General features: G+C 37.0%; 1 protein-coding gene across 1 annotated transcript; it reads right to left on the bottom strand.

The window, feature by feature from the left end:
• Positions 1-3,175: 3,175 nt before the first annotated feature.
• Positions 3,176-19,473, bottom strand: TAAR1 (trace amine associated receptor 1). Its single transcript, XM_032165852.2, has 2 exons — positions 19,421-19,473; positions 3,176-6,000 (listed from the first exon to the last, which is right to left on the bottom strand). Exon 2 carries the CDS (start codon positions 5,872-5,874, stop codon positions 4,855-4,857), a length of 1,020 nt encoding a protein of 339 aa, XP_032021743.1. The 5' UTR covers positions 5,875-6,000; positions 19,421-19,473; the 3' UTR covers positions 3,176-4,854.
• Positions 19,474-27,355: the final 7,882 nt, after the last annotated feature.

Here is a 27,355-nt window from a genome sequence, read left to right on the forward strand (position 1 = left end):
GACCTCTTCCTTACACCTTATCCAAAAATTAACTCAAGATGGATTAAAGATTTAAATGTAAGATCTAAAACCATAAAAACCCTGGAAGAAAACCTAGGCAGTACTATTCAGGACATAGGCATGAACAAAGACTTTATGACTAAAACACCAAAAGCAATGGCAACAAAAGCCAAAATTGACAATGAGATCTAATCAAACTAAAGAGCTTCTGCACAGCAAAAGAAACTATCATCAGAGTGAACAGGAAACCTACAGAATGGGAGAAAAATTTTGCAGTCTATCCATCTGACAAAGGACTAATATCCAGAATCTACAAGGAGCTTAAACAAATTTACAAGAAAAAAAAACAACCCCATCAAAAAGTGGGCAAAGGATATGAACAGACACTTCTGAAAAGAAGACATTTATGCAGCCAACAACATATGAAAAGAAGCTTATCATCACTGGTGGTCAGAGAAATGCAAATCAAAACCACAATACCATCTCACGCCAGTTAGAATGGCAATCATTAAGAAGTCAGGAAACAACAGATGCTGGAGAGGATGTGGAGAAATAGGAATGCTTTTACACTGTTGGTGGGAGTGTAAATTAGTTTAACCATTGTGGAAGACAGTGTGGCAATTCCTCAAGGATCTAGAACTAGGAATACTATTTGACCCAGCAGTCCCATTACTGGTTATATACCCAAAGGATTATAAGTCATTCTACTATAAAGTCACTTGCACACGTATGTTTATTGCAGCACTATTCACAATAGCAAAGACTTGGAACCAACCCAAATGCCCATCAATGTTAGACTGGATAAAGAAAATGTGGCACATATACAGCATGGAATACTATGCAGCCATGAAGAAAGAATGATTTCATGTCTTTTGCAGGGACATGGATGAAGGTGGAAGCCATCATTCTCAGCAAACTAATACAGGAAAAGAAAACCAAACAGAGCATGTTCTCATTCATAAGTGTGAGTTGAACAATGAGATTGTATGGGCACAGGGAGGAGAACATCACACACTGAGGCCTGTCAGTGGGTAGGGGGCAAGGAGAGGGATAGCATTAGGAGAAATACGTAATGTAGATGATGGCTTGATGGGTGCAGCAAACCACCATGGCATATGTATACCTATGTAACAAACCTGCACGTTCTGTACACGTATCCCTGAACTAAAAGTAGAATTTAAAAAAGAGAGATACCTGCCATTGATAAATCATTGTGGATGGCCTAATTTTAAGCTTCTACATCACTTTAATTTATAAATATGTTGAGAACATTTTAATTTGTGTGAGTCAATAATGTCTTCCCACTGTGAAAAATGAAAGAAACAAAAGAAATGCTGAAGCTAATGTGACTCACAACAGAACCAGCCTCAATGGAATGAATGTTAGAGCAGCCTAAGTTCACTGGGAGCTTAAAGGCTTGAGGCAGGAGGTTTAGGAGGAAGAGAGATGTGGAGAAGAAGGTGAGGATCTGTCAAGTTACTTCCAATAATTTTTATATCTGGCCACGTACTCAACGAGTTATATTAAAGCACTTTGAAAAAGGCATATGTACTTTATCTTTTAAAAAAGCAAAAGACAAAAACCAAAACTCTCAATCTGATTCTTACATCATCTAGATTTTCTGAGTGCGTATCTCAACTACTAAATAATAATTTTATTACTACCCTTTATCATCTACTAAATTTAGAACTATGTTTCTTTACACCTTTAATGTTCAAGTTCTTCTAGGGAGCTAAAGGGAAACTGTGGCTCATCAGAATCGACAATGAATTGGAGTTCATCTGGTTTGCACTACTTTTTTGGTAAATATTTATGAGTCTCTAAAGATTGGATTATTGACTTCAAGAACTGAGTTCAAAATCAGGATGGATTCCAGTTCACTGATCTCTTAAAATGGCATGATTATTATCATTAATAAATCAGTTCCAACAAACTTCCTTGCTAACACTTCTTTTACTGATCTGGAGTGGAAATTTATATGAATATTCTTCTTTGAGAAGAGGGTGAAAGTTGAGAAGGTTTTGATCGCAAGTTATCTTGACCTGGGGAAGGAGTGTCGTTGAAATTGCTTTCTTGGTATTTGCTATAGTCTTGTATGTCAAGTTAAAGTTCTTTCTGTGGATGCAACGAAAAGCTATTCTCAAAGGGAATTAATTAGAAGGCTATCTGGGACTCATGGAATCCATGCTGGATAACTGAATTTGGAAATGAACAGACAGGTGGGTAGTTCTGGAGTCTGGGAAGAAAGAAACCTTGATATTACCATGAGCAGTCTGCTCATGATCTTACCGCTTGGATAAAATGGACACCCACATGATTTCATTGTTTTCTGCCAATTATTCTGCTAAGAATCACTGTTTCTATCCCTTTGTTAGATATTCATATTCTAGAGAAAGGCCTGAAAATATAAGCTTGGGTAATTTACTCATCTGTTTAGTTAAAGGGAGAGGCAGGGGGTCAATCTTTTTATTACAGTTCCGATGAACTATAACTAGTTGGAATAAAAAACATCTCAAAAGTGAATTGGATTCCATTTGTTAAATAGACTCTGGAAAATCATAAGACAAAAACACCTCTGCATGAGGAAAGGGAAACTACAGCAAAGCTGGGAATATGGAAAGACAAAGCAAACCTTTCCTCCTGTTTTGCTGAGAGGGGCAGTTATTACTTATTATGAATATTAAAAACAGAACCTACAATAAAGATAGACTGTAAGAGCTTTAGTACCGAGTGAAAAAATGTAAAATTATTTGAGTCATGAACTTGTCCCAAGATAAATGTGGAATCAATGCTAAAACCTGAATAGTACTTTAAAGTAAATGTAAGACAAAGATGATTGTTATCACCATTATCAATATTGATTTAGAAATTCTAATGAAGTACAGTAAGGAATATAAATCAGAATCATAATTATTGGAAAGAAGATAAAACTTAGCTTTGTTTGAGGATAACATGATTTGTATAATGAAAACCCAAACGAGTCAACTGAAAAGCTAATATAAACTTAATTATACAACCAGCAGTAATGGTTACATAGAAAACATAATGGTTTCAGAAAAAAATTCAGAATAGGCCAAACATACATAGAGAAAAGCACAAAACACTTCAGAGTAATCTTAAGAAGAATTATGGGAGCAAATGAAGAAAAGCACATAAAATTACTACGAAGTATAGAAAACTCACTAAATGCTTGTTTCCTTTTTAAAATTTGACAGACTGGTCTCACAGGTGAAAAAAGTCAAACTGGTCTCACAGGTGAAAAAAACTCTTTTGAAACTGAGAGTGGTTAGAGACACTACTTATTTTGTCTTGCGTATACTAAATTAAAAACATAAAACATAATGTTTTTAAAATGTACTAGAGCAAAACTTGATACAGATCATTGAAACAAAATATATACTCCAGAAGCAGACTATAATTTCTGGAAGGATTTAACATATCCTCCGGACATCCTTAGATTCGTAAACAGAAATTTATACTCAACAGTGTGCATTTAGTTACGTTTAAAATCATTTGCCTTACCCTAACTTATTCATGAGCAGAAGGTAAATCCAAATCCCTGGTGATACTCAATCTGAAACAGACCATGTGAAGTTTGTATTCATCAGGTCAATTGCTGATGAATGCTTGTAATTTAGAATGTTTGCGCACTCCCTTCAGAGAATGTTATTTGAAACCATTATTTGTTCCTCTTTTTTATTTTTATATATGCCATTTAAATAGCCATGGTGTATCTAGTCTGATTATACCTCTTGTTGGCCCTCATGTTTAGCTACTTTGATGGATGACTGCTTCTCTTTCTGTGTATTGTGGAGCCCAGCTAAGTGAATTTGTTTAATACCAGGTAGCCTGTGTTTTGAACCCTGTCATGCCAGATATGACCTTAATGGTAAAATCCTTCTAGACATTTTCATGACTTCAGTGGCAGGTAAAAAGCAGAAATTTCATTTAATTTATATTATTTTTAGTAAAGTTAGAAACAACTAGAATTGTTAACAATAGGGAATGGTTAAAAATATATTTGTACATCTGTGCAAAGTCACATTATACAGCCACAAAAAGGGATTACTCATGGCCCAAACCTCAGCATCATGCATTATATATAGTTAACAAATGTGCACATATACCCCTGACTCCAAAATAAAAGTTGAAAAAGAAAAACATTAATATAAAATAAAGAATTTTAGATGATATAATCCTTACCAGGAAGTATACTATGAATAACATTTTTAAAATTTCATTTGGTTTGTATATATCTTATTTTTATATTTTCCTTTATTTTTCAAATTTCTTAGAAGCATGAGAATCAGAAAAACATATCTTAAAAATGTGAAGATCAAGACATTTAAGGATTGGAATATATATTAACAATACAAATAACAAATTATGTGTCAATTATTTAGCAGTAACATTTAATGTGTGTACTTTTAGTTGATTTTACTAAAAGACATATAAACATATGTGACAAGGACATGTATACATATATGACAAAATCATTCTGATTTGCGTCCTCAAATTCAGCCCTATAGTTTCCACCACTGAACAGCTGACTAAGGTACCACAGTAAACTCATGGCAGTTCTTCTAAGGGCAGGAAAAGTTATATAAAATATAGGCCTTTAAATGCTGGATTTGCAAAGTTCCAATATGTGTGGTAAGAATGGAAAAGAGTATACCTACTGTGTCCCAAATAGGAAATTACCTATAAGCATCATAATTTAACTCACCATACATATTTTGACTCAAGTAGCTGATTAAAAAAAAAAAATCCGTGTGGTTGGTGCACGTGGTTCGTTATGTTGTGTTCATAAATATGATCACCAACCAATTTGCAAAACAGTAAAATATAATAATTCTATGAACTCGATTCCAAAAATAATTTACACCTGGAAGAATCTTTTTGGAAAATTTTACCAAACAGAATCATCTTCAGTGCTTTTCTAAACCAGGGATAGAAAAATGCATAAACCATTGGATTAAATGTAGAGTTCAAGTAGCCAAACCAAATCAATACATCGGTCAAAGTAGGTGGAATAATGTAGTGAAGAAAAGGGTCCATGACTGTACAGACAAAGAAAGGGCACCAGCATATTAGGAAAACTCCTATCACAATCCCCAATGTCTTCACAGCTTTCCTTTCTTTGCTTTGTGAAATTCCATTTTTCATTTCCAATCCAATTTGGAGATTCTGATTGGCATCATTAATTGATCTTGCCTGCTCTTTAGCTATAAGATATATTCTGTAATAGACACATAACATAATAGATCCAGGTATATAAAAAGAAGTCATAAAGGCCAGTACTCCAGATATTTTGCTAAAGAAGACAGAGCAACCGCCTCTGCAGTGAACATGTTTGTAATATATCTCTTCAGCGCCTTTGAAGTTTAGCTCCAGAAAGATCATTCCAAAGGCAAAAACAGCAGGGATACTCCAACTAATGAAGATCATCACACAAATAACCAAGATATTGATCTTGGCTTTATATCTCAGTGGATCACACACAGCATAGTAGCGGTCAATGGAGATGAAAGACAAATGGAAAATGGAGGCTGAGCTCAGCATAATGTCGGTGCTGGTGTGAATTTTACAGAAGACTTCTCCAAAATACCAACAGTGCTCAGCAGATCTCACCATGCTGTAAGGCATGACCAGACACCCCAGAAGAAAGTCCACAGTGGCCATGGAATGAATGAGCCAATTTGTCGGAGTATGAAGTTGTTTGAAGTGTGATATAGAAATAATAACTATCAGATTGCCAACCAGTGTGGTCAGAATTATGAGCACCATTAAACTGTACAGGGAAGCACGGACATCATTTGACCAGTTGTTTTTCACACAGGAAATATTAATTATATTGTGGCAAAAGGGCATCATTCCTGAGGGCTGTCAGTCAGTTTACTTTTCCCTTTGTGTGTTGATTAATCTTTTTCCCAAATCCATAATCAGGTTACAGTTCCTTCTCATTTTTATTTTGTATTTGCACATACTTATTCCAGAAACCTAGGAGGAAAAATAAAACAGTAAATCATTGGCAATTTGAGTCCTCTCACTTCTAACACATTTACCTATTACTCCCTGTTGAAGAATAGTTATTTTGGAAGGAACTTTATTTCCAAGTTCCCTTCAATAGTTCAATACAGCAATTTTTTAAAAAACTTTTACCTGGAGCTGGATATTGTTCTAGAAATACAAAGCTAGATTATTAGGTTGAACTATATGAAACTGCCACATTTGTAGGTCAGAGAAGATCAAATGATGATTATGATCACATCTTAATCTATGGAAACAATCTGTGTCCATAGGAAATCAGTATTGTGGGGGAGATTTACATTCTAAAGGGTAGAAAGAAATTGCCATAAAATTTGGAATTAAAATATGTTTATGAAAAAGACAGTCTTTTAAGTGTGCCTCTTGTGCAGAATTAATACCCACTAGTGCCCACTTTTGCACTTGGTCATACATAAGTTATATATTTCTTATTTTATAATTAATTGTAATAAGAAGAAGCTTACATATATTTATTCACAGCTTGCAAATTACTTCTACATATATTCCATGCATTATTTCAGTTACCGTTTTATTTGACATTTATAAGACCAACATCATTTTTTGTAAGGAAGACATGACATGCTTCATTAAACTCATTTTACTGGCAAGAAATTGAAGTTTAATTCACAAATCATTAAAGCTTGAATATGAGCTGTGGTCTCAACTACTAGTTCAGTTTCTTTGATATCAGTCCAGTCTTACTCTCTATTGCAGAAAGAACCAACTTGAGGTCAATTTTTAAAAATTAAGCTTTAAATTTTCATATAAGAATTTATGATGTCTTAAATAATGGCACCTACTAGTGAAGAATGATATTGTGGTCCCACTTATTAAGGATTTTTGATATACAGACTAAAGTCTATGGTAAGAAGTGAAGTGGCATAGTGCAAAGAGCACTGAGGTGACAGCCCAGGGAAGCTGAGTTTCCATGTGGGCTGTGGGCAAGGCACACGACCTTTTTAGTTTTTAAGTTCTGAAATCCAATAAATCTCACTTTATGAAACAGATCAAAAAAAATATTATGAGTAGGCATCTTCTACTAGGCCTCCTCTTCTTGTACTTCACTGAAGAACCTCAAAGTTCCAGGGGACTCAGTTTGAAACTGTCCCTTTTGTTTCTATATGACCCTGTAAATCTGAGCTAAATTCTAGAACTTGGACTTACACACACACATATGCATGCACACGCACACACACACATATATAACATATACACAGACATGTACATATATATAAAGAGAAGAGGGGAGAGAGAGAGAGAGAAAAAGGAAGAAAGAAAAAGGGAGGAAAGAAAAGAGAGAGAAAGAAAGGAAGAAAGAAGGAAAGAAGAAAGTGAGGGAGGGAGGGTGGGAGGAAGGGAGAGAAGGAGGGAAGGAAGGAAGAAAGAAAAAAGAAAGAAAGGAAAGAAGGAAGGAGAAAGAAAGAAAGAAGAAAGAAAGAAAGAAAGAAAGAAAGAAAGAAAGAAAGAAAGAAAGAAGGAAGGAAGGAAGGAAGGAAGGAAGGAAGGAAGGAAGGAAGGAAGGAAGGAAGGAGAGAGAAAGAGCTTGGGGAAGAATACAAATTTCTGGCAATGAAGTCCCATAGACTATCACATTGGTATGAAAATGCTAGAAAATAGCAACAATTCCTAGAATTCCAGGAGGCTGCCTTCCTTTTTATCTTTTTCCCTTCCCTCTGGGTTGATGGTTTAGAATGAGAGAAATGCAATATCTAGGTATGAAAATATATATTTTAATAAATTTGAAACACTTTTCCCCTAATCTCCTTTGGTCTTCTATTCCCAGAAGGAAACATATTTATACCAAATAAATCTGTAAGATTTATTTAAAAAGACACACAGGCTCATTCCATGATAGAAGCTAAACAGCAAACAAAAACTTTATTTAAACTAAGCAATATTTGAATTACAATTATAATTTCATTAAAACAATGATGGATTTCTTACTATGAAATTTAAGTTTGCATTTAACTAAACTCAATCAGTTAAGTTATATATTTTCTAGTTAGACTTTTCCTCCACTATTTCCCTCTCTTTTCCTTCTTTCTTTTACTTATTTGTTGACTTACTAAAGGAACCACACAACACTCAAAATCACTGTTCAGAAGTGTTTATTTATTCCTGACTCTTAAAAACATTTCTACCTGATGTCATATTGAGTAGGGACTCTCAGCAGGAACTAGGGTTCAAAAAGAAGTAAGGGAAGGTGGAAATAAAGCAAAATACAAATTTCACTTTTAGAAGAGGAAATTCACAGAAGACGAAAACGCCATCTGTTTTCATAGGCCTTGTTTTTTGTGGCTCTAAACTTCATAGGCCTTGTTTTTTGTGGCTCTAAACTTCATAGGTCTTGTTTTTTGTGGCTCTAACCAAAATGACTCAGAGGCTACCTCAAGCTCATATTTGCACATACGGGTTTAAGAGAAATCAAGCCTTAGGCACAGTATCTTAGAAATTGTTGATAGTATGAATGCCACATCTGTAGAATAATTTGTCTACCCAACTTAAAGAATATTAAACATCATTGTATGAGTGCTTTTTAAAGTGTTATAAATTGTTTTTGAATAGATTTATTTGTTTAAGTGCTCTATGACAACATTGTGAGTTGAAAGCTTATCTAAGGACCTGGCAAAATAGTGTTTTTGTTTCTTTTCTTTCAGCTTTAAGAATTTATGAGCTAGAAATAATTATTATCTGTATATATAAATTATCCAGGTTGAATATATAATAGCAATATGGGAAGTTAATAAATTGCTCTTTGATTACCTAACTAAGCAAACAGTTCTGTGCAAATGATCTAATCATCTAATGTTTGAAAACAACATATGAATTAAAAATATGTTGATAGAACTTATAGTTTAAAATAGATCTGTCTAGCAAGGCAGGAACTCCCGGGCAGAGCGCCCCAACTTTCCAACAGAAAATCGTGAACACTAACCCTATCATAACCTTTGTCCCTGATTCCATTAACCACCCATCCCTAATTGCTCAGACTTCCATCTCTATACTACTCTACTCATTTCCTAATCCAAACCAATTTCCCATTGTGGTATTACTCACAAAACCCTTCCAAGGGTGCCCTTGGGGACTCATGGTCTTTATTCCATTTCCTAAAATTCTTTTTTTAAATCTGCTTCCCACTCTTTGTTCTAACTAAAACTCTCTCCCCTCAGGATACCTTCTCCCCTGCAGCCTTGTCAATGGTGGCTGTTTTCTTTCCTACATTCCTTGTACCTCTTCATATTATGTGATCTGGAGGAAGAGTAAGTGTCCACTGACACTCATTGCCATTGAAGATCATTATCCCTCTTTCCACCCTAACCTCTAACCCCTTGCAAGCTTTGAAGTTCATGTCTTCGTGCTACACCTCTGTATTAGTCCATTCTCACACTCCTACAAAGAACTGCCTGAGACTGGGTAATTTATAAAGGAAAGAGGTTTAATTGACTCACAGTTCTGCAGGACTGGGGAGGCCTCAGGAAACTTACAATCATGGTAGAAGGGGAAGTAAACACATTCCTCTTCACATGGTGGTGGCAAGGAGAAGTGTAGAGTGAAGGGGGCTAAAAGCCCCTTAGAAAACCATAAGATCTCATGAGAACTCACTCACTGTCATGAGAACAGCATGGAGGTAACTTCCCGCATGATTCAATTACCTGTCACCAGGTCCCTTCCATGTCACGTGGGGATTATGAGAACTACAATTCAAGATGAGATTTGAGTGGGGACACAAACCACATCAACTTCCTCCTATTATAGGCATGTACAGACTCCCAAGTCATCTCTCTGTACTTCTTGAAGATATGAGCTCTTGGCTTACTGTCACTGTCTGTAATGCTACTCCTGCTGAAGTTATTAGCAATTTTATTTTCCACCTAAATGATCCTTCCAATAATGGACTCTTAGTTCATTGACCTCTATCTTTTAACAATCATAGACTCGCCTCCATCTCATCTCACCTTCCATGGTCATATCCCGGGATGTCATTATCAATGACAAGAGTCATCCAAATGACTGGTTTCAAGCTTCACATCCTGTCCTCCCAGCCCATGTGCTTCCTTTACAACAATGTTTCACTAGTGCTTCCTTTCCAACAATTTTTCAACTCCCTTGAAGCCCTCAATTCATTTATTTTACACACCTTTCTGCTGTTCTTCATTTACTCATGTCTACCTCTTTTTTTTTTTTTTTTTTTTTTTTTTTTGAGACAGAGTCTCGCTCTGTCGCCCAGGCTGGAGTGCAGTGGCGCGATCTCGGCTCACTGCAAGCTCCGCATCCCGGGTTCACGCCATTCTCCTGCCTCAGCCTCTCCGAGTAGCTGGGACTACAGGCGCCCGCCACCACGCCCGGCTAATTTTTTGTATTTTTAGTAGAGACGGGGTTTCACTGTGGTCTCGATCTCCTGACCTCGTGATCCGCCCGCCTCGGCCTCCCAAAGTGCTGGGATTACAAGCGTGAGCCACCGCGCCCGGCCGTCTACCTCTTTACTCAGTTTAGATTCCAGTGTTTCCCGGCATTATCTTAAGCTCTCTCACATTAACATACTTTCCTGGCTAAACTTGGACGCTGGTTAAATGCAGTTTTCCTCTCACTCCACTCCTGCACACTGAATGTGGCATAGAAAAACACACAACAGCCTTCTTTTAAATTCGTAACAAAAATGGATCATTACAATTGCTCAGGAATCCTACTCCATTGCCCTGTTACCTTCATTCCTCTCCTCTCTGAGGTGTCTATTTCATGCCTCCTCCCTTCTTGAATCTCAAATACTTATTCACATCCTTACTCTCACCTAATGGCTTTGCATTCTGTTTCACTGAAAAAAGTGATGCAATCAGAAGAGAATGTCCACATCCCACCAGCCTATACCTGTTTACCTATTCAGCCCACTCCCTTATTGCTGCAAATTACTGCAAATGAATGGACTCTCTCCCATCACAGGCAGTTCCTCAGATGTGACCCATACCCATCTCTTTATGCCTATTCCAAGATATACCCTCCAACTGTCTCTCCCCTGCATCTTCAGTGATTCCCTTCCAAATACCTTCACTCTCAAATATGCATTAATATTTTCTACCTTAAAATAATTATTGAAGCTCACATCTTCTTTCATCTATCAACTACCCCTTTATCAGACAGGAACTCTTTGAGTCATTTATACTCCCTGTCTCTAATTCCTCTAATCCTATCTTTTAAAATTCACTGTAATGGGAATCTCATCATCAATACTCCACCAAAACAGTTCATAACCAAGTTATTCTACATTACTAAACCCAGTGGTAAGTTATCAGGCCTCACGTTCTTGCTTGGCCTTTCAATTCCCGCTTGAAACAATTTCTTCCCTCGGCTCCTGGGTCACCACCCCCTTGTGGTTCTGCTACCTCACAAGTTGCTCTTGTCAGTGGCTGTTATGGTTCTTCTTCATCTCACTGGCCCTAAGTCTCAGTCCTCAGTTCCCTTTCCTATTCATAACCACTCCCTTGGTGATTTGATGCTGTATTACGGCATGGTCTATATGCTGATGAGTCTCAAATGAACACTTCCAGCTTTGACCTTCCCCCTGAACTCTGGACTAGTATTTCCTGCTGCCCACAGGATATCACCACTTAACTTGTCTAAAGCCAAGCCCTTGACCTCCTTCCTGTGCCTAGCTTCTCCTCATCCTCTCTACACATCTAGAATATGACAACTCTATTCTTGAATGTCCTCCATCCAAAACTTTGAGTTAATTCTTAGCTTCTCACACTCAGCAACATATCCAATTCATCAATAAGTGATCTTGGCCCTTCATTAAAAAGCGATCTAGAATCAGATCATTTCTCATCATTTCTACTATCACCATCCTAGTCCAAGCCACCAACAATCTCCACATTAATCTAATAACCTCCCAGCTGGTTCCCCGCTTCTTCTCTTGTCTCTCCACAGAAAGTATCCCCAACAAGAAGCCAAAGTGATCACATAAGTACATACATTTTTCACATAAATTCTTCCAGAATGGTAGAACATGAGTCTCAAATGTAAAAGAACAGGGGCATAAAAAATATGCCCAGAGCCAATACTGAGACATTGCCAGCCATGCGCCTCTATCAGGCCAAAGAAAGCTGCACGGTGACATGCTGCATCTGTGCGTGCCTGATGTTAAGACCACACTTCTCACAATGTCTCCTAGAACTTGATCTAATCCTACAGTAGTGTGTGTATATGAGGCTGCATTCTGCCCATCTATAACCTACTTAAATTCATCAAGTTCTGTATACTTTCAAGCATGAGTAACTATTTTAATATAAGTGAGTTATTACTGCTATTTTTATAGACAAGGCAGCAAAGAGAACGACAAATCTGGAGCTCTGTGACTGGTACAAGCTAGGTGATTTTTTTTTCCATTGGTGTTCAGAGGAGAAGTTCTATGGAATACTTTTGGCCTTACAGGTGAAAAACTAAAAAAGAAGTGATTGAGATGTGAATTTTTTTGGTAAAAGTGTAAATAAAGCTTCTGACTTTCAGACATTATTATTATTATTATTTTTTTTTTTTTTGAGATGGAGTCTTGCTCTGTCACCAGGCTGGAGTGCAGTGGCAGGATCTCAGCTCACTGCAACCTCCGACTCCCTGGTTCAAGCAATTCTCCTGCCTCAGCCTCCTGGGTAACTAAGATTACAGGTGCACACCACCACGCCTGGCTAATTTTTGTACTTTTAGTAGAGGCGGGGTTTCACCATGTTGGCCAGGATGGTCTTGATCTCCTGAACTCATGATCCGCCTGCCTCAGCCTCCCAAAGTGCTGGGACACAGGCATGAGCCACTGCGCCTGGCTCAGACATTATTCTTAAGGGAAGTCATCCTTACCGAACCAGAGACATACAAGATAAAAGAAAAGGACAGAAACATCCCCAGCTTCCTTGAAGCTATGTATTTCACAACCTGAACTTGCTTGTATTTCCCCTCCTGTCTTTGGCTTATTTTATATTATTGGCTCAAGGACATAGCTTCTAAGCCAATAAGAAGTGATTGGTTTCCTCCTCACCACTCTTTTTTAACAGGTGAAGAGTAGGTAAGAACTCTATGGAAGGTATGGAGAGTAGGTTCAATAGCTGATATTGAACAAAGGAGAAATTCGCTATTAAATAAAAGAAAAGGAGTACCCCAGAGTCCCCCAAAAGAGGCAATCATAGAATCAAAGTAGTGGGTGGAGTGGGTGGGAGTCAAAGCCTTTTGAAAACTAAGCTGCAAACAGTGGTGTCCTAATGAACAAAGCCTATGGGAGGCGGCGATTAAGCAGGTTTGGATGAAGAAGTTCTCAGCATTCCCAGTTCCTACAGGGGAAAAATCACCTGAGCTCCAAAGCAGATTTAGGAAAAGATCAAGATCCTCTGCTCCTTCCCCCAAGGAAACTGGCTTCCCAACAAGAAAATGACAGTGGAGTGGCCTGTAGTTGCAACAGTGAAGAGCCTTCCACCAGGCATATATACTAGTGTGTCCTTACCCGAATGCACAAGCCAAATAGACATGCAAAAGCAGTCACCAAGAAGAAAAATGTGGAGCAGTTAAGTTTCTGGGCAATTCAAAGTAGGGGCCACTTCATACCTTAAAGGAAACTACGAGTAAACAAAATGTCTTTGACCCAGGCAGAAGCCACTATCTCAATGCCTGGTTGGCGTGTTTGGGTTCGTGTGTGTGTTATTGTTTGTGTGTATCTGTTTAAGTGACACTGTTTTTCTTCTGTCTGGTAATTTTGCAGTTACCACATAATGCTAAATTGGAGACAGAGACATGGGACATTATAATCTATGCCAGAATGTGACTTTTTGCTCTAGAACTTTTGGTGGCTATCTTGTACTTGCTTTGATAATAAATACTCTAAAGTACATGATACCCTGATTGATTTGTGAGAGAGAATTTAAAAGCAATATGGACGTAAAATTGCAACTAAACTTTGTCTTAACCTAAATATACTGTTGTTTTATGATCTCTTATTGATCTTGGGTAATGTTATATAAAAGTTGTATGAACCCACAGAAACTATCACACTTAAACCTTTGGTAAACTTTTAATGTTTCATTTGGTTCTTGCCCAATATGTGACCATCAGAGCATCATAAAGAAAACACTGGTAGCCAATACAACCAGTTTGAGTTTATGAAAGTTCACAAGTCTATGATGTGCAAAGGAGATAAATGATTTAAAATGTCCCAGAAAAAATACCATAAATGTTAGGTGAATCCATTAAATAGTCCTCAAATATAGAAAATGTTTTCTGGAGACACCTGGTCCCTAGCCTTTCTATATATATACCTGGGATTGGAAACATGTTGACTTTGCATTTGGTTCCTGAACCAAGAAAGCCTGAAGTTTTTAACGATGTCCTTAAATGGAGGAATAATTGTTAGGATCAGATATTCTCAAAAGGTGTTTCAAAGCCCAGCTTTTAATAGAGCAGTGTTGTAGCAAGAACAAACTTTCAAATCTAGCAAGATTCCATCCTGGATGAGAGTGCTGTTGGCTGTCGTGTGTCCCTATCAGTGTTTCTGGGGAAATAGACACTGATGAAATTTTCTGGTCTCTCCTGCTCTGTGTGGCTATGTCACGTTCTTATTTAATTTAAGACAGCTGGTAGGTACTTGTATCTATAGCTAACCGTCTAGAATTTAACTTTACGGTAAGTGTAGTTTGGTCTCTTCCTACAAATCCATAGCCCCAAAATAATTTACCTTTACAGGAACAAATATAGGCTGACCTTAAACTTCTCAGGAACACTGTATCTTTTAATTAAATGGGGCACTGTATACAGAACAATAAGAAAAAGTTTGAAACCACAAAATGTTAAATATAGGAAATATGACTTTACAATATATTCAAGGGCTTATAGCACCCACGTATACTTTAAAAAGAAAACAAATTACTTGCAGAAAGGTATAAGATTCTTATACCTAATACCTCCTAATAATACTCTTAAGGTAATACTTTGAGAAAGGTATAAGGATTAGGATCTCAAGAATTGGGAAACTGAGCCATGAAAGGACTAATAATGACTTCTGCACAAATCAAGCATCGAGTTCACTTTAAAATAATTCTGGCAAATTTTGTTTTAAAATTGAAATACAGTTGATGAAAAGATACATTTTTTAAAAATCAAGAGTGAGGAAAGTCACAGCATTAAAGAATTGGAAGCAAGCATTGTAAATAGATCTGCAGGTGAGAGGAAAAGCTTCCTCCTGACATCCTCTGACAGCCCAGCCTTCATTACCGCCAAAAAAATTCTACACCCCTGATATGAACTACAAAGGAAAGTTCAGAAGCCTTTTAACAAAATATAGTAGCAGCACAAGGAGAGGCCAAGTCGACTAGAAAAGGCAGCTACTACAGAAACAGGAAAGTAAGAACTTTAAGTAAAATTTAGTAGAAACACCTGAAATTAAAAATTAGAGTACAGATAAACATTTGAAATCAAAAGAAATGATACAGACATTTTGAAAACCCATGAAAGAATTATAAAAGAGAATAATCACAACTAAAGACTGAATCACGGATCTGGTGGATAAAATAGAGGAGTCTCACATACATTAAGCCAAAATACAAAGAAATACAAATTCATTCATTTTTTTTTTTTTTTTTTTCGAAATAAGGTCTTGCTGTGTCACCTAGCCTGGAGTGCAATGGTGCCATCATGGTTCACTGCAGCCTCAATCTCTGGGGCTCAAAAGATCCTCCTGCCTCAGCCCCCCAAATAGATGGAACCACAGATATGTACCATCATGAGGTATTTCAAGTTGCCCAGACCGGTCTTGAATGCCTGGGGCTCCAAGCAATCCTCCTGGCTTGGCCTCCAAAAGCGTTAGGAATACAGACGTGAGCCACCACACCCGACCTGATTTGACTTTTCTAACAGTATCACTCCGATTGCCGCCTTGAGAACAGATGCAGAGGAGCAAAGACATAAGCAAGAAGATCAATTAGGGAGCTGCTGCAACGGAAGCTGTCACCTGGTGAGAGAAGATGGTGCTTTGGAGCACAGCAATGTTTGTCAGGGTGGAGAGGAGAGATCAAGTTTGGACATGTTTTGAAGAGACAGCCAGCAGGAATTGCAGATAGACTTGATTGTCGGTTTAGAGAAAGTCATGGACGGAAGTAACAGGGCCTTGGGTTGAGCAGCTTGAAAGATAGAGGTACTAGTTACGGAGATGGGGAAGATGGTGACTGGAGAGGGACAAGAAGCAGGGGAAATGGAACGCTTTGCCCTGTTGAGGTTGGAGCTGTGTGAGGGAGAGCAGGACTTTAGTGCTCAGCTGCTTTGCTTCAAGTCCTGGCTGGGCCATTCACTGGTGCTGTGGCCTTGAACATACTACCCAGCCTCCGGAGGCTGCAGTTTCCTCATGTGAAAAACAACCAAACAAAAAGAAAACAAAAACAAAAAAACCTATTTTCTGGAGCTCTTATGAAGCTGGAATGAGTTAATTTTTATAAAGTGCTTATAATAGCATCTTGTAGATAGTGTTCATCAACTAAGTAAACCTCCAAGTGTAATGAAAGGGAAATCAAGGTGCTGTTTCAAGAATACACATCTATTTAAATTTAAATAGATGCACTCTAATGGATCACTATAGGCAGAAGGGAAGGAAAGGGAGAAACAGAGATAAATAGGGGGAGGGAGGGACAATAAGATGAAATATATATATAGAAGTAGGATGTCAGAAGGGAATGGCATGTGTTTTATTCATTGCTGAAGCTCCAAGGCCTGAAAATGTCTACAACATGTACTGAGCACGAAAGGGAATAAAGAATTGAATGAATGAACAAATGAACTGAGGAGCTCATTTTCATTTCTGTGCCTCGTGGAGCCTTTAAAAAAATTCATGCACATGCACTTAGCCTTGTTCTGAATTCTGAGTATCAAGGAAAAAAATTGTATAAGCATCCAAATAGAAAGAACTGGTTATTTTAAAAGGAAAGAAGTTCAGACTAGCATAGGACATCTCCTCTGTCATTTTAGAAGCCAGAAGGCAATAGAATGAGGTTAGAAATTATGAGGGAAATAGGATGACAATTCAACAATCCTATATGCAGTCAAAAGGGTGATCATATAAGAGTAAAAGAATGACAGTAAAAATATATTTATGACCACCTGCTGAGAAATTCTAGGAAATGCTCTAGCAATATAAAAATTAAATCAAAACAAAAATTTCTAAATAGCAAAAGATGAAAAATAAAAGCAAAGAGATAAAAAATAAAAGCAAAGAGATGAAAAATAAAAGCAACAATGAGCAATATCTAAATTAAGGTTTAGTTTAAATTGAAAGGGGTTATGTTAATATGACACAATACAATGCTTGTTAAAAGAACATTCAAAATGAAAAACAAATAAATTTCAAGGAAACACTTAATATTGGCCTGGAACTTAAATTCTAACTATCTTAATATCACCTAGTTGTTAGCAGGGGTGCTGAGGGGCTAGCAAGTTAAACTTCTTGACTGGATAGAAAGATGCGTAGTTATAATTAAATTTTGGAAAGTTGGTCTAGCAGCATTTTTTAAAATTTAAAATGCTCACATTGTTTGAATCAGCTCAGTTCAGTGCAATTGTTTTTGTAATAGCAATGAAAGAAAAAAGTAAAATAATCCAAACTTTGATGTCAGACTTAGATATATATATATCAGTAGACACATGATATGTATTTAACAAGATGCTAAATAAAATGATCTGGTTGTTTCTATACAGAGACAGAAAGTTGTCAATAGTATATTTTTAACTAAAGAAGAAACATTTACAGATTATTTAAAAATACACAATTATGTATTTTAAAATATCATATGTCAATATATTGTTAAGTAAAGAAAACATTTGCAGAGTATTTAAAAATATCATAAATAGGGATACACACTCACATATATTTATGTAATTATGGGAAATAGGTATGGAATGGAATACTCCAATTCTCAATATTGTTTACTCAGAGATAGTGAGATTGAAACTCAAAAAACACACAAAAAAATTAACAACAAAAAGAAAATAATACAAAATTTTAGCAATGTTTTTACCTGGGTGGTGAATTATGGGTGAATTTTATTTACTTTTCCATCTCTATGACATATTCTAAGTTTCTTTCTATGGGAATGCTTCACTTTCATAACTAGAAATTTTTTTTAATAAAAGTAAATGTATTGTTTATAAATTGAGTTTCATTTTTAAAAACTACTGGTGATAATTATCAATAAATTTGTATTATTTGTTTCTTCGACTTGTATAATTCTTTGCGTGATTTATTTATCTATTTTACCTTTGTACTAAAATTATACTTTTGCTAAATTTCTGAACTGAACTGATTTCCTGTTTTTGTTCTATTATAAAATGTAAAATAGACAATAATTTTACTCCAAAACTATAGTTGCAGCTCTGTAATTCCAGTATTTTTAATAAACATACTAAAATATGTTTGAAAAATACTTATTTCTAAAGGGGGAACGAGACCAGGGTGAGGGGAAACAGCGTTTTTAAATGTTTAAGTCATGGTTCTTGAGATGAAACATTGCCGGAAGTGAACCATTTCTGTTTCAAAGAAACAGGAAATGGGACGAAATTCATTTGTTTGCTCCTACATCAACACAAACCAACAAATAAAAGAGTAAAACAGTCACCAGGAATGTTATGATAAATGTACTATACACGAAAGTGTTGCTGCTATTTTGACATGCATAAGGTAATATGAATCAGATTTAGGTAATATAACTAAAAGGTTCTTAATTGATCTAATATATGGCAGGTATACACACACACACACACTGAATTTAGTTTAAATTGAAAGGGATTATGTTAATATGACACAATACATTTGAAAATGTATTGGGATTTTTCCTACCAAATATATTTGTACAAATAATATTTGTGCAAATAAGATTATCATTTTGCAGTTTAGTTTTGTATATAGTAACAATAAGACATATTGTAATTGTAAAACCTAAAAAAATCTATAAAGACTCCTTAAATGATGTTAAAACTAGCCAATGTACACAGCATAGAATTTCTTTCTTCATTAACAAGAAAAGGAGATTTTTTAAAAGTTTCAACTTTTCAAATGTCCTAGCTTTCCATAAATGAATTTTTAACAAAAGAGAAACACTTTTTAAAAGACATGTAAAGCAAGCTATTTAAAAATATATAACCATTCTTTTAGCTTCTCTTACTAAAGTGGCCATTAAGCAACTAAATTACAGAAAACCCTTGTTAATCTTCACACTAAATAATCCTAAATTTTAACAGATGAATAAGTACCAAGCCATTGATAAATCTCATTATCTTTAGCATTCTTCCTGTAAAATACTACTTTAGGCCTTTGGGTTAGTCTCTAGGATTTGGTTTGGCTGTTCAGCAAATTCAGACCTACCTGCTCAGGTAAGAGTCAACACAGTCAGTGGATGAGCAGACAGCAGGAACACTGCCTTTGGGACCAGTCTGCATCAATCTCCTGGATACCTGCTGCTGGCTAGAGCCCACTGCTGCTCTATGATAGGCCACAGTTCACACAGACAGAATGACGCAAATATTAAAATCCAAAACAAAAGCTGATAATAAATCTTTCTGAAACAAGCTAACAATGTGTTATCAAGAAATATAACTGGGAGGAGCTTTTATTCTGAACCAGCATCAGGAAGCTAGCAGTGAGCAAGCTAAATAGAGAAGGTAAATATTACCACTACTTTAAAAATAATTCCAAGCGTGGGCGACCAGGAACCACAGCGATGCATTAACAGTATATAAATGAAAACACATGTCCATTAAAACTGACTTAATTGCTGATTGATTTGAAAGAAAAGTACTTCTCTATTAGACATCTGTACAAAGAAAATAACCAGCATTTAAAAAACAACTTGCTTTCAAAAGAGATGGCCTGTACCCAACAAATGAATACTTTTAAAAAATAGAATGTACTCAAACCCAATAACATATTATAGTTAGAAAATACTTTAAAGCAATGGCTTTCAAACTACTTTTGAACCACGATTATAGGAAGAAATACATTTTATATTCTTATTCACTACATATGTAGGTAGGCACCCATAACAAATGTAAAAGTTTTTATTAAAAAATGCCCTTACTTTGTTTAAGTCACTCTGGTATTTCCTATTTTATTCTATTTCTTCTTTTAATTACTGGAAATTACAACCGAATAATGTTATTAACCACAATAGAAAAACACCGTCTTAAATGTTATATGGTCACACACATTTATCCCATCAGTTTTTGTTTGTTTGTTTGTTTGTTTGTTGTTTGTTTTTGAGATGGAGTTTCACTCTTGTCACCCAGGCTGGAGTGCAATGGCGCGATCTCAGCACACTGCAACCTCCGCCTCCCTGGTTCAAGCGATTCTCCTGCCTCAGCTACCCAAGTAGCTGGGATTACAGGTGCCTGCCACCACACCTAGCTAATTTTTGTGTTTTGTTAGTAGAGACAGGGTTGCATCATGTTGACCAGGCTGGTCTCAAACTCCGGACCTCAGGTGACCCACCCACCTAGGCCTCCCAAAGTGCTAGGATTACAAGCATGAGCCACTGAGCCTGTCCTATTTTATCAGTTTTTACACTTAGACTTTTGAATACAATAAAAGTTGATTAAATAAAAATTATTTAAAAACAGAAAAGAGAAAAAAATGAAGATATATAAGAATAAAGCAAAGAATAAAGATAGGGAAACATAAGTAAATCAAAAATTAAATATAAAAAAGAAAAAATGTTTATATATAAAACTTCCAAAATGACCCTCTCTGCATGGAACCAGATCCTCCAATACGGCAAAATGAAGAGCTGGACAAGGGCTGTTTCTCTTCCATTACTATCTGTTACTCTGCATAGGATTAAAGGATCATTATGACACATTGATTATCAGGCTCGGTTCTTCACCCTCCTCACATCCACACCTTTGTCTTTCCTTCGGTGGGGGTAGAAAGTACGTTTTTTGCCCTTTGAATTTGAACTTTGCTATTTGACATGTCTTGGCCAAAAGAATGTGAACAGAGATAAAAATGTTCCAGTTCCAAACCTAGTCTTTGGGAGGACATGTTTATGAATGTCCTTTATCGTATCACCAGGAATACAACATACCTGGCTAAGCCACTTGTCCAAGGAAGATGAGAGACATGTGGAACAGACAGGGGCATGAAGACCTGCAGCACCTGGCAGTCACCCTAGCTGACCCCATGGATTCGTGAGCATAAGTTGCTATTATTTTAAGCTGTGGAGTTTTGGTGTCATTTGTTACACAGCATGATCAAAGCAATATTAACTGTGTCAGTTGTATTTCTGAAGGAAGCCATGGAGATCTGCTGCCCCATTCTCCTGCCTTGGGATCACTAGTGAAACACTGACACCCCGTAATGGGTCAGCTGTGACCTAAATAGCCATTATTAAAAGCAGTGATAGAACGAGCAAAAGGGCATACAATGAAATTATCCTTTACTAAGTGAATGTAACTGCTGCTTCAGAAGTCTCCAGATATTAAAGGTTGATTCAAGAAATAATATCCAAGTTCAGTTCTCGTTGACAGTACATAGAAAATGTCATTCACTTTTCCCAAAATGAGTTTAATGTTACAAGAATCAAACATATTCCTGTCTTACCAGGAATCAGTCTTCTTTGCAGGCAAGCACAATACCTCATGTATAAGCGTTTATTAAGCTCTAGGAAATCAAGGCTCTCGTCTGCTTTGTTCATTAGTCTCTCGCCATGGCTTAAAACAGTGCTTGACAGGCGGGGCCCGGTGGCTCACGCCTGTAATCCCAGCACTTTGGGAAGCCGAGGCAGGCGGATCACGAGGTCAGGAGATCGAGACTATCTTGGCCGACACGGTGAAACCCCGTCTCTACTAAAAATACAAAAAATTAGCCTGGGTGACAGAGCCAGACTCCGTCTAAGAAAAATAAATAAATAAAATTAAAAAAAAAAACAGTGCTTGACAAACCATAGATGCTTAATAAATATTGGCTTACTGTGTAACATTGAATTACTGGATAAATTAATTATTCATTTTTAAAAGCCTTTAAATCAAAGGATTACATTGATATGGAATTCTCTTAGTTTCACTGTGCTAATTACAAAACTGCACAGGCAGTAAATCTTCTCTTCATCTCCTGCTCTTTCTTTTAACTGGAAAGCTTATTTAATTGGATAATGATTTTTTCTTCTAGGAATATATCGTTAATAGTGAGATTGACATACAAATAAATATTTATTGTACAATAGAGGGATTGCTAAATGGAAATATAAAGTTTGTGCTATGAGAGAGCAGAAGAAGGATTTGGAAAACCCTCGTGGCAGCCAGGACAGGCTTCATGCATGAGGCCACATATAAGCTGAATCTGCAAAGACAATCCTCAGAGACTTCACAAACCACCTAAATTTAGAATAGGCAAATACACACAAAAACTCTTGTTTAATCTTAATAAAATAATTTCATAGTGGACAATTAAAGTCCTTTAGTAACAATCCTGTTTTTTTTTTTTTTTTTTTTTTTTTTTTTTGAGACAGAGTCTCGCTCTGTCGCCCAGGCTGGAGTGCAGTGGCGCAATCTCGGCTCACTGCAAGCTCCGCCTCCCGGGTTCCCGCCATTCTCCTGCCTCAGCCTCTCCGAGTAGCTGGGACTACAGGCGCCTGCCACCACGCCCGGCTAATTTTTTGTATTTTTAGTAGAGACGGGGTTTCACTGTGGTCTCGATCTCCTGACCTCGTGATCCACCCGCCTCGGCCTCCCAAAGTGCTGGGATTACAAGCGTGAGCCACCGCGCCCGGCCAACAATCCTGTTTTTAAATGTTATTCTTATTTCATCATCTTTTTTTGTCAACAAAACTATCTTGAATGTTTACTGCGGGCATTCGAAATAAAGCTTCTTTTTCCTTTCTGTTAAGTGCACACACACACACACACACACACATACCCCTAAAAAAAAAAAATAAAACCTAAAAATATCTTAATTCCCACTCTCTGAACCCACTGAATTTCAAGCTAATTATCAGCTCCATCACCAAATGCATCTTAGTAACGGCACGATCTACATCCTTGGACATGCATGCCTGCTGTCTACAGCTTTGACGATTGAATAGGACATTCCTGTAGATATTGTGAACTCCATTAAGGCAGAGATTTTGTTTCTGTTGTTTCCTTTTTGAGACAGGGTCTCCCTCTGTTGCCCAGGCCGGAGTGCAGTGGTGCAATCATGGCTCACTGTAGCCTTAACCTCCTGGGATTCTCCCACCTCAACCTCCTGAGTAGCTGGGACTAAAGGCATGCACCACCACACCTAGCTAGTTTTTGTGTTTTCTTTTTCTTTCTTTCTTTCTTTCTTTTTTTTTTTTTTTTGTAGAGAAGAGGTTTTGTCATGTTACCCAGGCTGGTCTTGAACTCTGGGATTAAGGGATATACCTGCCTCGGCTTCCCAAAGTGCTGAGATTACAGGCATGAGCCACCGCACCTGCCTGAAGACAGAGACTTTGTATGCTTTGTTCACTGCTATAACCCCAGGGCTAACATATAGCAGGTGGTCCCTAACTACTGGTTGGTTGACTGACAGATTTCTACCAGATTCAGCTGAATATTCACATCTCTAGCACAAAGGAGAAATCTCAGAGCTTGCAGTATTGATTCAGAAGGCATTCACCTAGTGGCAATAGTTGAAGTTGTCTGTGGCAGAAGATAAGAGAAATCCCAGAAGGGGAAAGAAAGAGGGAGGAAGACAGAACTGTAAGAAATGTCAATATATAAGTAAAATACTTCCAGATATTGGGATGATAAAAAAGAGACCAATAAAGCCAAGAGGGGAAGAAGAATTTTAATAGAGTTACAGTGTAAAATGTTACGGAGTGTTAGAGTAAGGATAGAGATCAAGCATATGGTCAAGGATTTAAAAAGGTGTCATTAGTGGTTTGGAAGCAATGTTAGTGGATTGTTGTGGACCATAAAGAAGAGAGTGTATGGTAAGAAAATAAAGGTAGCCAGGGTAAATAAATTTTTTGAGATATATGACAATGAAAAGAAGGTGAGAAATGGAATAATAGTTTGAAGGAATGGGAAGTCCAGGGAAATGTAGAGCAAATAAATACAAATTAAAAATAAGAGGTTTCATTTTCCCTGTAGAATACAAGAAAAGAGATTTTCCCTTCTTTCCCTTTTTCAAAGAGTCTTTATATTAGAAAACTTGTGCTTTAAGGTCTTTCTCTTTCTCTTTAAAATGTAGGTAAATCTTTTTAATGCTAACTCAGCCTCTGGTCAGCATTATGATCCAGGAATGTCTTTCTCAAGGACTGGGAACCATCTCTTGGAAATGTAAACATTAAGGAAGATAGCACCCTATCTCCCAGATTCTGTGGGATGGTAGGAGACTAGCCTCAGCTTACTACTTGCTCCAAGTTGCAAAACTCCCTCTAGTCATAAAGAGTAGTTGATTTTTAAACTACTTTAGTAGTTTAAAGCCAGTTAGCTAACACAGATGGTTACCCCAACTACCATGTGGGTTTAGGATGAATTCTGTGTAACAAATGGTGCTGTCAAGTCCTCTTACATAAGCATTAGTTATAGTATATTTGAAGAAAATGTGTGTATTCATCAGGGTTCTCCAGAGAAACGGAATAAACAGGATGTTTCTATGGTCTAAATGTTTGTGCCCCTCAAAATTCATTTGTTCAAACCTAATTCCTAATGGGATGTATTAGGAGGTGGAACTAATTAAAACTTTTGGGGGTGATTAAGTTATGAAGATGGAGCCCTTATGAATGGAATTAGTTCCCTTATAAGGAGCTAGAGAGAATACAGTTCTCCCCTTCTACCGTGTGAGGACACAGAGAGAAAGCACCATCTATGAACCAGAAAGCAGGCCCTTACCAGATACCAAATATACCAACACCTTGATCTTGGTTTTCCCACACTCCAGAACCATGAGAAATAAAAGAGATCTGTTAAAAGCAGTTGGTTCATGCATTATGGAGGCTGGCAAGTTCCAGGAAGTTGAGGGTGAGTCGGCAAGCTGGAAACCCATTAGAGTTGATGATGTAGTTCCAGTCCTAAGACTAGCAGGCCTGAGACCCATGAATAGCCAATGTCTCAGTTTGAGTCTGAAGGTAAGAAAAAGCCAATGTCCTAGTTCAAAGCCAGTCACTCAGGAGGAAGTCTCTCTTACTTGGGGGAGGGTCAACCTTTTTGCTCTATTCAGACTTTCAACTGAATGGATGAGGCCCACTCATATTAGGAAGACAATCTGCATTACAATTTAAGTGCTAATCTTACCCCAAAACACCCTTACAGAAATACTCAGAATAATGTTTAACCAAATATCTGGGCACCCTGTGGCCCAATCAAGTTGAAACACAAAATTAATCATCACAATATCTGGAATGGATTGCATCTGCTTACCTATATAAAAGAATGAGGTGTCTTTTTGTCTTCACAATATCTTAGTGGATTGCCTGTGATGTGCATCACATAATACAAATGTTTTCTTTCTCTTCTACCTTTCTGGAATGGTTTTCTGGGTTGGGAGGAGATTTTGTTTTAAATTATATTTTCCCAACAGATGCATTTGTTAAGTTTGATTAGAATAAATGTGAGAGGGTTTGTCAGACAGCAGGATGAACCAGAAGGAAAGAAAGAGTGAAGATCAAATAAGATGTATTTGATGGAGCATGGGTTCAGGGTGATGGAAGATGATGTTACAAGAAATATAGGAGGCTACAAGCCTTGAAAGGAAGAGAAATCCTTCCCTTTCTTGCTCTTCCTCCTCTTCCCAACTGTATTAGTTTTCTGGGGCTGCCATAATAAAATAACACAGAATGGCTTAAATAACAGAAATTTATTTTCTCATAGTTCTGGAGGCTGGAAGTCCAAAATCATGGTGTCAACAGGTTTGATTTCTCCTGAGACCTCTCTTCTTGGCTAACAGATAGCTGAATTCTCACTGTGATTTCACATGGTATTACACATTTTTGGTGTTTTTTGTGTATCCAAATTTTCTCTTCTTCTGACTCCAGTGCGATTGCATTAGGACCCACCCTAGCAGTCTTATTTTAACTTAATCACCTCTTTAAAGGCCCCATCTTCCAATACAATCACATTTTGAGGTACTGGGGGTTAAAACTTCAATGTATGAAATTTGGGGGACACTATTCAACCCATAATGCCAATGTATCCAATTCTACTCATCCTTAAAAACTCAATTCACTTGTTACTTTCACCTTACAATTAAAATCAGTTTCTCTTATGCCTTCACTTCCTTAGAACCTTATCTTTCTTTTTCATATGGCCTTGTAATACAGTTAATCATTTTTATTTCTTAGGAATGTATTTTCATATACTAAACAAAGATGTGCCACAAACATTTTCTTGCATATACTTATATACAATATTAGCTATATTAATGGTTGTGTGAACGCAACTGATATTTGATGATGTTAACTTTACTTGGACCTTGGAATTTTTATTCGCTTCAATGCTCACTGTGTTTGCTCAAAATATTACCTCTCATTAGAAGATATATCTGGGCCTTAGAATCTTTATCTGTAAAGTTAGTAGATCGGCATAGATAATCTCCTTTGTTTCTTTTTATCTCTTCTATTCCATCCATCCATTATTTCATTCATTCACTTATTCATGCATTCAGGAATTATCAAAGAAGTATCTTCTATTCCTAGATGGCAGACGCAGTGCTCAATGTTTTGAATACCATGAACAAGACCAAGTTTGTACCTTCCAGGTCAAAGAGTTGACGTTCTAATTTTGACCTGCAGTCAAATTCAGATGAGTTTGTCTTGCCCTTCTTGTTCCGCAGCATTCCACATCGTAAGGCCCATTTTGCAAAGTCATGCTGCAGGGAGTCTTTTTTAGACTACCTTCCTCCCAGCTTATTTGTGATCAATCTCTTCAGTTTTTCCCACGGACTAAATATACTGCAGTCCTCACGCCTCTACATATCACTTCAATACAACTATACGACAATTAAACATTTAGAAAGATCATGTGATATAACTTGAATACCCCATGAACCTAAGATATCTACCCTAATTCATCTTGCCCACTAATAGGCAAGTGTACCCAAAGTTACCTCTTTAGAACAGCTTCTTTGGATTAAGGTATTTTTTCTGGAAGTTTTCTTTTAAAATGCAGGTATCATATTCCCTGTTGTGCTTTATTATAATAATTGATTGCAGCTGTATCCTTTATTTCACACTTCCCACAGTGCCTTCAATGTAAAGCAATAAATGAAGTAGAAATTCTCTGAGGACTACACCCACTAATATTAACAGATATTTTAGCACAAGTTAGCTTATGACAACAGAGTTTA

Source organism: Hylobates moloch, unplaced genomic scaffold, assembly GCF_009828535.3.
Source record: "Hylobates moloch isolate HMO894 unplaced genomic scaffold, HMol_V3 SCAFFOLD_2, whole genome shotgun sequence".
Lineage (NCBI taxonomy): Eukaryota > Metazoa > Chordata > Mammalia > Primates > Hylobatidae > Hylobates > Hylobates moloch.

What these genes read in the sequence shown, in the direction of transcription:
- TAAR1 (XM_032165852.2), bottom strand. Translation starts at nt 5,874, where the DNA reads ATGATGCCCTTTTGCCACAATATAATTAATATTTCCTGTGTGAAAAAC.